This window comes from Thunnus maccoyii, chromosome 22 (assembly GCF_910596095.1).
Source record: "Thunnus maccoyii chromosome 22, fThuMac1.1, whole genome shotgun sequence".
In the NCBI taxonomy this organism is placed as follows: domain Eukaryota; kingdom Metazoa; phylum Chordata; class Actinopteri; order Scombriformes; family Scombridae; genus Thunnus; species Thunnus maccoyii.
The window spans coordinates 25,557,928-25,573,968 of record NC_056554.1 but is presented as its reverse complement, the minus strand read 5'-3'; the positions used below and the strand labels follow the sequence as shown (position 1 = coordinate 25,573,968).

The window sequence follows — 16,041 nt, the reverse complement described above, 5'->3', positions numbered from 1 at the left end:
AAACTGATATTTTGCTAGCTAACAAGCTGACATAACATTTAAACATAAAGTCTTACTGTTAGTCAAAGTTATTCATTCTCTCCTATGTAAATGTTCTTTTGTAATTCCTATTATAATTGTTCTCTTTAATAATTTTCTATGAAATTAATATTTACGATAATTACTCGGAGCTATGATTTATAAAACTGTTCTTTTTTGTAACTATTCTTTTATATGTGCCTTTAAGCTCAATAAAAACAAATACTCATTGTCAGTAAAGTGCATCATCATTACATGTCATTTATTACTGTATTTGTCAGGGACACTGCTCTTTGATCAACAGAAAAACTAAATGAGACAGAAATACCCGAGAAGGCCAGTTTTCATCTGTAGTATTTTTGCTACATAGCAGGCAACTGCTACCACATTTAGCCAGTTAGCTCCCTTCTATTTAAAAAGCTGAAACCAAGAGTCCAACTCTGGAATTCTACAGGTTTAATATTGACTAATGTTGAGCTTCGGTTTTACATGTAACTGCTGCTAAAGCCTCGCTAGCTCATTCAGAGAGAGGTGTCCTTTAAAAAGGTTCATATCTTCAGGTAGACAGAGACCAAGATGTTGTATGTGTTTCTCCCCAAACCTGAAAATATATTACAAACCTGATAAAAATACACATGACAAGACATGATACAATATGTGATAAAATACAACCAGCATCACATAATGCGGTACAACAGGGGTCAGCAATTAGGTTTAACCATGGGCCAGTTTTTTCAGGATTTTTCATTGTCGGACCTTTAACTGGTGTAGTGGAAACTCAGGCCTATATGTTTTGTTTATTTCTTCTAACTTATTTTAGAATAAAATAGATGGTAATGCTTTAGATTATGGCCTGCAATGTACAGTGTGATTACTACATAGTTGCGGTGAAATGCTCTGTAATAATGGAATACCAGTACGGTATGTACCAATACATATATGTAGGTACAGAGGAACAGGATGAGAAGTTATGGAATAAGGGGGTAACAATTCGGAAACTTACAAAGAACTTATACTTTAGTTATATTTAACTACCAGATACCTATTATATTAATTCAGCGTATGTATGACCTACTGAGCAAAAATCTGGAAGTTTAGGAAGAATTTAGAGAGAATTTATACTGTAGTTATTTTTTAACTATGGGGTACGTATTCTGTTATCACAGGGTACAGTATGACCATAAAACTGATCTGGACGTTTCAGGGGAGATGGAGTGATGACTTCTGAAGCACTTAATAAATCTGATGTGGTTTATTTCAAAATGACCTTACTATCAAGTATCATAGGAGCAATCATGGAGAATCTCCACCCAGCTGGCTGCTGATGAAAGGTTATTGAACTGTTATTCTCTTACCTCATCCAACACAGGATCCTCATCATCCTATAATAGTGTAACAACATTTTTACTCAAGTGACATTTTAATCCAGGACGTTTGCTCATAATTGAAGTATTCATATATTGCGGTACTGCAAGTTTTCAGTACTTTAAGGATCTGAACATTACATCATAAAAGACAACCGCTGAGTGATGCTGTTTTAAGGTTTGAATATCAAGATGCCATCATTCTTTTCAGGAACTCTGTCTAGTAGACACTGTTTTGCTTTTGACTTCAAGTTAGAAGGATTTGACTCATCTTTAATTAAAGAAGCTCACACATCTTATCTTGAATCTATAAAGTTTTTAGACAGGTTTATGGTAAATCCCTCTGCCCAGAGGTGGAAATATAGCGTATACCTGTATATACACATCCCTACATCTTGTTAAACACAGACTCTAATGTTAGTCTGTGTGGAACAAAGTGTAGTTGGGCACCTCAAAGAACTGAAATCATATACCAAGAGGTGACAGCTTAATTTATTGGGGCTTTTTTCATTCACTTCAGTATAGTCAGAGTTTTCTTGCAGCTGCATCTAGTGGACATGACAGAAAGTGCAGCTGAACAGAGTTTAAAGGACAGGTTCACAATATTTCAAGTGTGTCTTAAACCAGCAGTCAGGTGTCCATATAAACAGTGAAAAAGGTTTTTCCTCCCTGCAATCATTCCTCCTGTTCATACTGGATATTAAAAGATCCTTCAAATGTGCTTTCAATGGAAGTGATGGAGGCCAAAATCCACAGTGTGTCCACACAGTCATTTAAAAGTTGATGTGAAGCTTCTATTCAGCTTCAGCAGTCTGAGTTAGTCACATCAAGTGGATATCTGACACATTTACAGTCTTTTTAGCATCAAATTCCCTCTTTGTGTTTCCTCGGACAGTGTTTCCCTGTTGAGCTGCAGGTGGAAGTATAGTAACAAAAAGAGGAACTTTGGCACTAAAAAGACTGTAACTTTGAAAGATATCTACTTGATTTGACTCATTTGGACGCTGAAGCTTCATATTAGCTTCAGATAAACTTTTAAATACATTTTTGCACAGAAGGAGGACTGTGGATTTTGTCCTCCATCACTTCCATTGTAAGGTCATTATGAAGGGATCTTCTAATGGTCAGTATGAACAGGAGGAATGATTACAGCAAGAAACACAGCTTTAATGTTCATTTGGGCTCCTGACTGTTGGTTTAACTCCTTTAAATTAAACATTTTAGTCACAAGAACACAACAGAAATTTCTTGTTGTCCTTCACCAGCAATAAGATACTGACAGTGTCTACATGTATGTGTGTGTGTGTGTGAGGTGAGTCTACCTGCTGGTTTAATGATTACTGTGATGAAACAATAAATTGTGATTATGAAGTGACAGAGAGCGATTGATGGAAGAGGAAGAAGGAAAGGATGAGTGAGAGAAAAACAAGGAATGTGTGTGTTTTGACTTAAAATACACCATAAGTAGTTTTATTCTTTTCCCTATTTCATTCTGCCTGCTCTTTGTTTTATTTTATTTTGTTTTTCTCTTTTGTGATTACCATGTTTTGTACGTTTGACACACAGTTTATGTTTAAAACATAATAAATATAACGGTAAAAATATTGAACCATGCAGGTAACCAATTGTAAAAATACACTGCAATAAATGGCAGGGGTCATGAGCTGTGGTCAGTGCTCTCCGAGTGGTTTCAGTTTCTTGCTTCGGTTTTTAAAATGATTGTTTACAACAGGAGGAGGAAGTGTGGCACGGCTCTGATGGCTCATATAACAGGTGTTCTTTAGTGGGGCAGGTGAAAGTCCAAAAAAACTAAATCCAGGAATTCTTGATAAATTTTTGTCCTTAAGTCACGCAGACAACTATGAAAAAGGACTAAAGCACTCTGTCTTCAGGTGAAATAATACAGTGAATTTATTCTTTGAGTGTAGGCAATCGAGCAGACCAAGGCGTATCGGCTCGAAACCAGGACGAATATTTGGCAAGACTTCTTAATTATTCTTAATGTCGGTTAGTTAAGGTGTGTTACCTGACACACACACACACACACACACACACACAGAGTCTGGAGAGGAAACAGGAAGCTGTATTATAGTGGACAAAGTGCAAAAATTTAATTGCTTCTGTATATACTTGTGGTGAAGTGAGGGGGTAAAATATAAGTCGGTCAGGGGCAGAGAGAGATCACCATCCTGCCGAGGTGGAAGATGAATCAGCCGGATGATGCCGAGGTGAGTGGTCGCACACACACACACACACACACACACAAACACAAACACAGGGCTGAATACAGATAACCCTAGGGTCAACCATTAATAGAAATTGTCAAATGTTTGTTATCCATTATTGTTGCCGGTTGGACGCAGTCAGATTCTCCTGTGTTACTGTGAAAAACAGTATCCTGACAGATACTTAAAGGATCAATTCACACAAATTACACTAAAAAGAAAAGCAAAATATGTTTTCCCACTCACACTACAAGGCCAAAAGTAAGCAGATAAGTAAAAATACAAAAAATACACAATGGAGTGTCCAGATATTGTGCAGAGTGTTTATTATTAGTTTCATGTATCCAGAGGGGTGCTCCATCATCACAGCTACAGAAAGCTGCGCTTACTTGAAAAAGCCCGGATAGAGTTAACATCAGTTTTCACTCGAGGCTCAAGCTGTTCCACTAACACAGTTTAGCCGTGTCTTGTGAACGCTAACTCTTACCAGGCTTGAATAATCTTGCAGTGTGCACATGTAAATAAACAGCCCAGAGCAGTCGATTGTCAAAAAAGATGATAATAATATGTCGCAAAAAGAAGGGAAGGGTTTTCTTCTCAACAGCGAAACAAACCTGATGTTGAAACTATAGGAAGAATATAAAGGAGTCATCAGCAAAAAGTAAATCATATACTGTAATCATATACGATACTGCTGCATTTAATAGGGTGAAGGATTAAAGATTAACATTATACAATTTCACACAGCCGGCTAGTGATGACTGAAAGGGTAGAGGAGCGAGCTAGAAACTAGAGGGTTGATGGTTCGATTCCCCTGGCTGGCAGGGAGAATTTGAGTGGGGAAAAGGTTTTTTATCTTGATTTGTTAATAAATGAACATTCAGATCACTGACTGTGGCTATATTATCAGTCGGCTAGATAATATCAGATGTATGTTTAAAATTAGGGTGTAGGTAACTTAAGAGAACCAATTTAGGATTACCAACTACATAATCAGCTTCTCTTTCACACGTTTTCTCTTACGTAGGATGTCCATTTACAAGCTTCAATGAAAGTTAGTTCATTCAAATCAGTGTTGCTAATGTCATAGATGTATATACACAGACGCACAAGTTAACGGGGGAGCTGCATTTTTTCTGGATAAAAAGCACTATAACGTTTACATTTCTCAACTGATTTCAATGAGTCACTTTTATATTCAAGGGTTTATGTTCTATGTGGAGAACAAAGATGTGTTTTGTCTCCAGTTACATATCCCTCTTAGACACTTAAGTGTGTAACAATGTTAGACTTACTGTACATGAAATTAATTACCTCTGTGGTGGAAAATAATTGTCATAAGAAATTGTAAAAACTCAGCATGGATTTGGCTTGTTTTCCTTGGTTAATATTTGTGGCGACGTCCCTGTATAATATAATTTGATGTACATGAAATGTCTTGTACTCTTGTAGGTCAGAACACATCTCATTCACTTTGAAATACTGAGATGGGAAGAACGTGATCATGTACTCTTAGAGGAACCTCTTGGTCGTCCTCTCACTTTTTCACAGTTGTTTCTGTTCTCTATTCATTGCCTCTGCACTGCCTGTTGGCATGTACGTCCTATTGGACTTGAACTTAGCTCTGTGACACTTACCCACGTTTTATGGCACTTACTTGCATTGTTCTCTCCTGACTAGATCCTTGCTTGTGTCGTATTAAATCTCAGATGTATGTTGCTTTGGTTTAACAAATACTGTGAAGTTATTATTTTATCATCCTGTGTTTGTGTTCGTAGATGGAGATGACAGTGTCAAACTCGTCCTCCTGCTGTTCATCTTGTATCAGTCTGAAGGACAGATGTCCTCGACCGCGGGGACTCATCAACCTCCTCATCACCAAGGGTAACTCCACTCACTGTGTGTGTCTGTATGTGTGTTTGTTAGTATGTATTCCAAACATTTTCCTCTTAAAAGAGGACATATTCTGTTTTTTGTGGTTTTCTGTCATTTATATCCTGTTACATGGTCAAAGTCAGGACTTCAACTTGCTCTGAACACTTTTTTCCCCACCTCGCTGACGTTGGATTTCAGCTCCAACATGTACGGATGGATTTGAGAAGTTGACATTTGGAGTAAAGAAGGAGAAAAAGAAGTGAAATCCTGCTACTATATTTTGTTTACGTAGCCTCCGGAGCCAGAGGAAGCTTCCTGAAACTGACCAATCAGAACAGAGTAGGCTCATCTGGAGGCGGGCCTTAAAGAGACAGGAGCTAAAACGGCCTGTTTCAGACAGAGGCTGAACTGAGGGGCTGCATAAAGGACCAGTAGAAGATAAATAAGGAGTTTTTAACTGGAAATCATGCAAAGATATTTAGGCTATCCTCTGATAGCCATTTATCTTCAGTAACAGTGAGTAGCAGAGAAGTTTTTATTGTCGATGTAGTAAAAACTGTAATAAAGCCTGATGATTAACCTGCAGTTAACCTGTGTGTGTGTGTGTGTGTGTGTGTGTGTGTACGCAGTGTGTCTGTTTGCTCTGCTGTTCGGAGTCGTCTGGGCCATCACAGGAAGGGAGAGTTTGCCTGGAGGGAATCTCTTCGGCATCGTCATCCTCTTCATCTGCTCCGTGCTGGGAGGGAAGCTGGTGGGAATGATCCAACTGCCCACACTGCCCCCCTTCCCTCCACTACTTGGTACGTCCCAACAGATGATTCCAATCTAATGTAACCCAATTGAATCTAATAATTTAATTGAATCTAACTGAATCTGATCTATTTTAATGTTATTTAATGTAATTTAATCCAATTATTTTATTTGATCTAATCTTAAGGGATTGAATCAAATGTATTATAATTTAATCTAATAATTCAATTTGATGAAATCTAATCTGTTTAATTTGAATGTATCTAATATAATCCAATAATTTAATTTTAGTCTAATTTTATCTAATTTAATTTAATCTAATTTTTACCTAGTTTTATCTAATCTTATCTAATCTAGTCTGAAATCTAATTTAATTAATTTAATGTAATTTAATTTACTGTCATCTAATAAAAAATAATTATTATTTCATATCAGTCAGTAAGCAGCATCTTGCATAACCACAACAATTAAAGACGGTTTAAGTTTTGGTTTGGTTTTGGTTTTACAAATGAAAAGTTGAATAAAATGCACATTTGCGCCATTCAGCACACTCAGATGTTTAGCTGCTACAGTCTTACATGGTCTTACTCTGTGTGTGTGTGTGTGTGTGTGTGTGTGTGTGTGTGTGTGTGTGTGTGTGTGTGTGTGTGTGCAGGTATGCTGTTAGCAGGTCTGGTGCTGCGTAACGTTCCTTATATAACGGAAGCTATCTACATCGACCCTCACTGGTCTGCAGCTCTGAAGGACATTGCCATGGCCATCATCCTGACCAGAGCCGGGCTGGGCCTCGACCCCTCGGTACAACACACACACACGCACACACACACACACACACACACACACACACACACACACACACACACACACACACATCCATTTACACTATATACTAAACTACAGTGGAGGCTTGAGTTTTGTCCCAATAAGGGAGACAAGTCCCCATATGTGACTGTGGGGATTTATGTCCCCACAACATCAGTAAAACAAGTACACACACACTCACTATACATTAAACAACCACATACATAGGTTTAAATCTGTCTGTGTGTGTTTGTGTGTGTAGGCGTTGCGTCGTCTGAAGGCGGTGTGTGCGCGTGTTTCGATTGGTCCCTGCCTTGCGGAGGCCTGCACTGATGCTGTGGTTTCTCACTTCCTGCTGGGGCTGCCGTGGATCTGGGCCTTCATACTGGGGTAAGGGTCATAAGCAGAGACACGAGCACATTACTCTACATTTATGGACACTTCTGTATATATGTATATATATTAATTTATATATGTGTGTGAAGTTTTATCCTGGCTGCAGTGTCTCCTGCGGTCGTTGTGCCATCCATGCTGCTCCTGCAGAAAGAAGGATACGGAGTAGACAAGAAGAAGGTAAACATCACCTGCTGCTGTACATAAAGACATTATTAGTTTGATCACAGGTGGTTCTGCACTCAGCCTCCAGGGGGAGTCTGTATGAACACCATCACATGTACAGTATACTGCATATCATTTATTTAACCAAGTAAAAGTCTCATTGAGATTAAAATCTCTATTTCAAGAGTAACCTGGAGAGCAGCATAAACATTGTTACAACAATAAACACAAACAATACAAACAGACAGATACAGCTGTCACAAACTACAAACGAGTGAACACAATATCAGGTTAATATGCAACACAAGATCAAGGACAAAAATCCAGTTATGATACATAAACAGGATTTCAGCGAAAATTTAGGAGCAATCACATTTACTAAGAGTACTATTTTCTCGTTCCTTTAAAACTGACTTAAATTCTGACTTGAAGTTTCATTATTCCAGGAAGAAGGGGCAGTATATTTAAAAGCCTTTTTTGCCTGATTCTGTTCTAACTCTGGGGACCAACATCTGTAGGATATCGTGAGAGCGCAGATCATATTGATTTTGGTTTTTACACATATACGTTTGTACACAGATAAGGAGGAATCAGCCTGAGTATTTGTATATAAAATCCAACCAATGTGAAAGTCTTAGCAGCAGCATACAGAGTACAGTATATCTGTGTAGGCTGATACAGAGCTGCTGTATTAACAGTAAGAGAACATTTAACATCAACATCAAATCTCCACAACACAAAAACCAACAGGCATCATCATATAACTCTCAACTCAGTGTACTTTACAGAAGCCAGCATCTTAAAATATGATCAAATGTGATGTTTTTAAGATGTTCTAATGATGTTCTGTGATTTTCTTTTCATGTTCTGTGAAACTCGAGATGTTCTGTGTTGTTCTAATGATGTTCTAATCATGTTTTGTTCTGTTCTAATGATGTTCTGCATTTTTCAAATGCAGTTCTTTGTTCAAATGATGTTCTGTTCTGTTGATGTTCTGTGTTGTTGTTTAGGGGATCCCCACCCTGCTGATGGCTGCTGGGAGTTTTGATGATATTTTGGCCATCACAGGGTTCTCTGTCTGTCTGGGAATCGCCTTCTCTACAGGTCAGACAATATGTTCCACTCTCTTCTATTCTGTCCTGCTTTAATCTGTTCTATTTTGTTTGCTTCTGTTGGGTTCTACATTCTGCGTTTGTCTGGCAGGTTCTACGTGGTTGAACGTACTGAAGGGTCTGTTGGAGGTGGTGGGAGGGATCATAGCCGGGCTGATCCTGGGTCTGTTCCTATGGTGCTTCCCCAGCAATGACCAGGTTTGTTTTATACTATTTAATACAAATCCAATTAAAATTAAACTATTTTAAATGTCTCTATTTATCTGTTTATCTATCTGTCTGTCTCTGTCTCCTCCCATCTTTCTCCCTGCAGGAGGACTTCGTATTGAGGAGGACTCTTATGTTGTTGGGTCTGTCCATATTTTCGGTCTTCTTCAGTCATGTTATAGGTTTTGGTGGAGCTGGTAGTCTCTGTACTGTCGTTCTCGGTTTCATGGCTGCTCTGGACTGGAAGGCCAACAAGGTAACGGACACCAGAACCATCTTAATCTGGATTGAACAACTGGATTAAACACCTGTTCACACAGCAGCAGGAGGTCTTTTATCTAATCCAGATTAATCTTGTGTTTATCATATCAGGCGCCGGTGGCAGCCATGGTGGTTCGTTCCTGGGATGTGTTCCAGCCCCTTCTCTTTGGTCTGATTGGAGCAGAGATCATCATAACAACCCTCAACCCCAGCACCGTGGGTAAGAACCAAAGCCAGATTACCAATTGGGCCCCAGAATACCTGTGCAGCAAATACTCTGTGGTAATTCATTTAGGCAAAATGCAATCAGGCACAATATCTTTACCTGCAGCAGGAAGCTGCTGAGCTAAAGTTTGACTTTTTATTTTACTGTTTTTACATTATTTTTTCAGGTTATCTGCAGGTCTTGAAAGGTCTTAAGGGCTGCAACTAGCAATTATTTTTTATTATCAATAATCTGTGATTATTTTCTTAATATTAATGTATTTATCGATTAGACATTTGGTCCATAAAATGTCAGAAAAAATGGTGAAAAATGTTGATCCCTGTTTGTGTAAACCTGAGATACAAATTAAAATGTTGAAAATTGTTTAAAATTGTTTTGTCTGCAACCCAAAGATGTTCAGTTTACTGTCATAGAGGACTAAAGAAACCAGAAAATATTCATTCAAGAAGCTCGAATCAGAGAATTTCAGCATTTTTCTTATTAAATAACCAATTATTTGATTATCAAAGTAGTTTATGATTAATTTTCTGTCAATTGACTAATCAATTGATAGTTATAGCTCTTAAATGTCCTGTCCAAAGGTGGTGAATATCGTCTCTTTCCAGCTGTAGACAGTAACGTTAGCTGTAAGTTTATTTTGTATGTGTTTGTGGCTGTTAAGAGATGTTCGTCATCTATAAACTACAGTCAGCAGCATTAGACCTGCAGCAAACATTGTCACTACTGCAGCTACAGGAAGCTCTTCCACTCACTGTGGACAAGAAGAGAGTTTAGAGGAAACTTTTATTGTATTTTGTGCGGTTTAAAAAGTCTTAAATTTGTCGTGTTGAACCTGTAGAAATGCTGTGTGTTGATCTCTCTGTCTGTCGGTGTATGTGTTCAGGTCTGGGTCTGGCCTGTATCAGTATTGGTGTGGTCAGCCGTCTGATTGTCACCTTCTTGCTGGTTCATTTTGGAGGATACAACCTGAAGGAGAAACTGTTCATTGCTGTGGCCTGGTTGCCTAAGGCCACCGTACAGGTACATAGTCACACACTTTAGAGTGCTTTATTTTAACTTGTGCAATTTGTCAACAGCGTGAGAGTAATTGGATGTCTGATCAAATTATTTAAAGGATACATATTTTGCTTTTTGTGGTTTTCTGTTAATAATACAAACAGTTCAATGAGTCAATTCTCAAAGACCGTACCCAGAGAAGATACTGGAGCACATAAATCATTTTAGCAATTTATGAGGTTGCAAATGACTAATGTTTGACATGTACTGCGTCTTCATCAGAGGTTTGACTCTGATGAAGACGTTAGTCATTTGCACCCTAATAAACTGCTAAAGTTATTTGTGTGCTCCAGTTTCTTCTTTGGGTGCAGTCTTTGAGAATTGGCCCACTGAACTGTTTGTAACTGTTTGTCCAATTCTGAGGGCACCAACTATCATTTTTTTGTACTGTACTAATGAGCTGATGTTGGTCTGTCGTTCCATAGCCTTTGTTGCTAAGGTTGTTGCTTAGACTGTTGCTAAGGTGGTTGCTAAGGTGTTCCTATGTGTTGTTTGCATTGTCAACATCATATTTGAGATCTGATTCAGCTCCAACGTGTACGAATGGATTTGAGAAATTGACATTTGGAGTAAAGAAGGATAAAAACCTTGTTTGTGGCTATCAAAAGCTAAATGCTAAAGCTAATACCACTCACAAGCTTACCAAGCTTCTCCCATATGCCCGACTCAGCCTTCAGTGATGAACTGTCCACAATTTAGTATTCTCCACTGCCTGTTTTTGTGTTCAGGTCATCCATTTTGATTTGCTAGCTGCTAGCTTATATCACTGTTCCGTCAGTGACTTCCTGTTACTTGACCGGATGTGAACTGAGGGATGAGAGGCTGTTGTGGGTTTTCAAAAGAAAAAATTCATGGGGATTCGGTTGGTTTGGTTTAGATGTTTGAACAAACTTTATTTTCATTTCTGTTTTATTTTACCTGAAATAGAAGTTAAAAGTGTCCTTCGAATGTGTGTCTGTCTGTTTCAGGCTGCTATCGGCTCCAAGGCCTTGGATATGGCGAGGGAGGAGGGGGATGAAATGCTAATAAAGTATGGTTCAGACGTGCTAACATTAGCTGTGTTAGCCATCCTGACCACGGCTCCCATTGGAGCACTGAGCATCGGCCTGGCAGGGCCGCGCCTCCTGACCCGGCAAGTCACACCAGATGAGACTGAAAACGGAGCCACGTCTCCGAGCAGCCATGGGATTGGTCAAGAAAATGACAATGTGACCCTTGAGATCAAGCTATGAGGCTACTGATTGGACAAACAGAAGAAAGCTATATATCATACACTTTATGTACACACCTTATGTAGATGATAAACTCTTTGTTGCTTCAGATATGTTTTTGTTATACATGTGTTTCTTATGCTTTAATATGCTTTTACTAATTATTGTCACCAAACAAATGTCCCGTTATTGATCCATTACCTCTTTATGATGCATAATAGTAGAAGAAGAGAAATCACTACCAGTGTCATTCCACATCTATGGAAGCTCATTTCCACCAAGGAAAAAAAAAAAAAAAAAAGAAAAATTAGGAATTATGAAAATTCAAAAAAACATTGAAGTCTAAGACTAACACTAAGTCAGCATTATGATATATTAAGTCTGAGTCAAGATTATGAGCTTTACTATGTTAAAATTGGGTAATTTCACAATTTCAATACATTATCTAATAATTTTGATATACTATCTCTTATTCTCGTCAATATTATGAGAAACTAAATAAAACATATGAGATTTACTATGTAAATCAAAATGATAACATTTACTAAATAAAATCAAGTAAAAAATTGAAGTCAAACATTTTAATTATTAACTCCTAATTTTGACTTGCTATCATAATCATGACATACTATTTCATTACTAGCACATCATTTTGTTATACAATGACTATTTTCATTTTCGTCATTCCTTACATGTCATCAATTTTTAAAAGTGTTAATCATGTGCAGACTGTATTCTGGTAGAACTATTTTAATGAGTAACCACAGACCGATAAATGCAAATGTAAAATGTTCTTCTAGTCAGTGTTATTATAGTAGGGGTTTGACTATATTTGGTGCTATACACTCACAGAGTACAAACTGTTCCTAATAGTTTGTCCACCACAGTAACATACATGAGGGGGGCAAAATATTAGGAACTTTTCAATATGGTACACTCCACTACGACCTCAATAATAAACAAACAAAAACTGAAAATGTATAAGCCTTGTAAAAGTTGAATTGATGGCGGAGCTGTTGTATTGGATTGCATGAGATTGCACACGTACTCCTAATAAAGTGCTGCTGAGTGTATATTCCTTTGAACATGGTTGGTTGATAGATATTGTTTTAAGGAAGGAGAGGAAATGAATAAAGCAGTGACTGATTCCCATGTTTACTGACTTGCCAGTATTCAAGTCATCAGAAAATGAAAGGTGGTTATGTAGTTAGCGTAGAGTTGGTTCTTTAAGGGTCTACACTGTCTACGGTCAATATAACACCATTTGCATTAAATAAGTTGCACTAGTGGTGTGGGTGTGTTAAAACTAGTTTAAAGAATACAGTTTATACATTATTAGTCAGCTTTGATTTGTTAGCTAACAAGCTATTGCTAACAATATTTATTCTGCTCAAAGTAATCAAAACTGTTTATTTGAGTTACTGCTCATCAGATCTAGTTTTTCTTCCTCTTAGGGAGTAGCTATTTTAGATGGCATGCTAATCAGTGGGGCCGTTAACCGGAGCAGCCTGTATGTTTTGTTTATTTAACTCATTTAAAAATAGAATAGATTTATAACACTGTTACGGACCACATCTGATTTCTGTTCAACTGCCAACCATTTGTGTTTGTAGAGAACAAATCTGTACTGGTCACATAGGCTGAAGTTGTAGAATTAAAACTGCTAGAATTCACACATTGAAACTTTAATTTCTGGTTTATTAGACCTAATTTCAGCATCATTCACTGTTCAGATAGTTTTAGTTTTAAAGGTGCAGTGTGTAGGATTTAGTGGCATCTAGTGGTGAGGTTGCAGATTGCAACAAACTGAACGCCGCCCCTTCCTCCCCTTCCAAGAGTATAGGAAAACCGTAGGCTGTAAAAAATAATATGGATGTAGTCACCATGATGTCACCCACTGGTCTGTGGACTCCTGTTTTAAAGCCTCAATTCTGGTGATTTGACATTCGCCATCTTTGATTTTTGGAGCCAGAAGTATATAATATGCTAATTCTAATCGTAATGTTACATTTTACTCGTAAAAAACAGGCTTAAAACCATTGAAACAAAATGTACTTACTGAAAAAACTGAACAGCTGACTCCTTAGGGGGTTTTTAACACAACCAAATGCTGAACAAGACTTTTTTAGGCGACAATTAACTTCGTCACCATTGTGGCGACTTATCAATCACATCGAAGCCACGCCCTAAAACATACACTGCTTTATCATCTGTTTTACTTTAAATGGGACCATAATTTACAAAATGAACATTATGCAGTTTTGAAGAAGACTTGAAACTAGCGATTGACACTATTAACTCATTAGGAAAGTGTTTACTGAGGTAATAAATAAAGTGTGTAGTAGGGTCATTTTCTTATAGACTTCCAAACAATCTAACTTCTTTTTGGAGTCGCCCCCTGCTGGCCATCAGAAAGAATGCAGGTTTAAGTCACTTCCACGATGGCTTCACTTTTCAGACCCGAAGGTTCCTGCTTGAGGAGAACCTTTGGTGGCTGCAAAACTTGTAAAAAATGTGAAAGGTCCTCTCTAGAGCCAGTGTTTGGTTTGTCTGTTCTGGGCTACTGTAGAAACATGGCAGCCTCCGTGGAAGAGGACCCGCTCCCTATGTAGATATAAAGGGCTCAATCTAAGGCAACAACACACGATTCTTATTTTCAAGTGATTATACACTAACTAAAGCACACTTATGAATATTATATTATTTCTGCCAAGTCCGTTCCACTAGATAGCCTATAGCCTAAAATACTACAAACTGCACCGTTAAAGCCTCTTCTGTGTGGGGACAGTATCAGATATAACAAGGTTACATTATAATAATTGGTATTTACAGGAGCTTTGTGTTTATTTTGTTATCAACAGTAGATTTGTGAACATTGATGTAAATCTTTTAATGTAAACTATGAGAGTCAAAACTTCAGCTCTCATCAGGGAGTATGATAATAAGATAACACAATGCCTGTGTGTGCATCACACTATCCTGGTAAAGCTGAGAGAGAAAAAAAGTGAAGATTGTAAAAAATATACGATACAATACAAAACTATTGGTAAGTTCTGATAGGCTTTGGTTTTCACCAATGTTCATTGAAAAATGCCCTGATTTCAAACAAAGATTCACCTGAATTTTATGTCCTCACACTGCTATGAATCATTTTGATAAACACAAGTAAAACTACAGTATGGAAAAGTTATGATTATCTTTCAATAAAAAAAATAAGATGCAAACATCCACCATACTGACCAACAGCTTCCTGTTTCTGTGTAAGTGTTTTCAGAATTATTTTTCACACCTCACTGAAACTGTGCACGAGAATGGTGGGAGGTCAACCACAGCTTTAGACACAGTATGTCAACTTTGTACACATACAATACAGTACACCTTAGTAACAGCAGTGATAGAGGCAGTAACATTAGTTTTAGTAGAATTAGTTGTAAAAATAGCACTAATAGTGTTGATAATAGTAGCTTTAGTCGCAATTGTAGATGCAACCAGGCTCTTTTATTTACTTAGAAAGGCAATACTTCTATTTCCATTAGTCATAATATACTGACATTTATTCTGAATCATGACTGAACTGTGCTGAGGCCTCTACAGATTCATTGTTTCACTCCTGTAACATCATCAGACTCACGATGGACAATTTTTAAGAAAAAAAGATGAAAGAGATAACATATTTTCACACATTCTTCTTCCTTGTTGAAACCTGGTGACTACATTACCCACAATGCAAGTTGGGTAGACAGATTGTGGTGTGTTACACTTGTAGCCTGGAGCTGCTAGCCTCCAGCAGAGATGAGCAGCTGGTACAGAGGTCTGGTAACCTCACTTCTTTCTAACTCTACATGCCCAGATTATTTTCATTGTCTGTCCTTTCCTTTAAAAACCTCAGTCAAACTAATGAAACTAGTGCCGGTAAATGTCACATTTTGGGATTTCAGGTTTCAAATTAATTAATGAAACAGACAAATAAGAAAGTCAGGTTGACAAATCTTTCAAAAATAAAAGGATTTAAAGGGGCACCCCGACAACTTGGATGAAAACAGTTGTCTAATGTCTATGGCTCTGCAGAAAGCCCTGATGACGTTACTATAATATCATTCGCATATTCTCAGCTCGATGTCCAGACTACAGGCCAACCCCCCAGGAACAGCACCCGGCTGTGAAGCCAATTTGACGTAGTGGCCAAACTATGTGATTACAAATTCCATTTTCGACACCTGATGCCCAAAAAGCATTTTCCCCCCACACACAATCACTGGAAAAGGAGCAGCTGTAAAACAGTGATTAAATGTTGTTTCACTCTTTTCACTCTCAGAATTGAAGAATCGGTCTGATAACATTTTGAAAGTATAGAGGAGCCACACAATTAAATTATTT

The 16,041-nt window shown here is 37.8% G+C and overlaps 1 protein-coding gene across 1 annotated transcript; it reads left to right on the top strand.

Moving 5' to 3' along the window:
- The first annotated feature begins 3,586 nt into the window (after positions 1-3,586).
- Positions 3,587-12,753, top strand: LOC121889063 (sodium/hydrogen exchanger 9B2-like). Its single transcript, XM_042400752.1, has 12 exons — positions 3,587-3,610; positions 5,386-5,491; positions 6,112-6,282; positions 6,888-7,030; positions 7,296-7,423; positions 7,519-7,606; positions 8,602-8,695; positions 8,795-8,901; positions 9,017-9,166; positions 9,283-9,391; positions 10,281-10,417; positions 11,422-12,753. The coding sequence occupies exons 1-12, from the start codon at positions 3,587-3,589 to the stop codon at positions 11,683-11,685; spliced, it is 1,521 nt and encodes a 506-aa protein (XP_042256686.1). The 3' UTR covers positions 11,686-12,753.
- Positions 12,754-16,041: the final 3,288 nt, after the last annotated feature.

Bases quoted from the DNA above. Each gene is read 5' to 3' on its own strand.
- LOC121889063 (XM_042400752.1), top strand. From the start codon at position 3,587: ATGAATCAGCCGGATGATGCCGAG. The intron at 9,167-9,282 runs GTAACGGACACC...TTATCATATCAG, and splicing joins TGGACTGGAAGGCCAACAAG to GCGCCGGTGGCAGCCATGGT. The intron at 10,418-11,421 runs GTACATAGTCAC...TGTCTGTTTCAG, and splicing joins TGCCTAAGGCCACCGTACAG to GCTGCTATCGGCTCCAAGGC.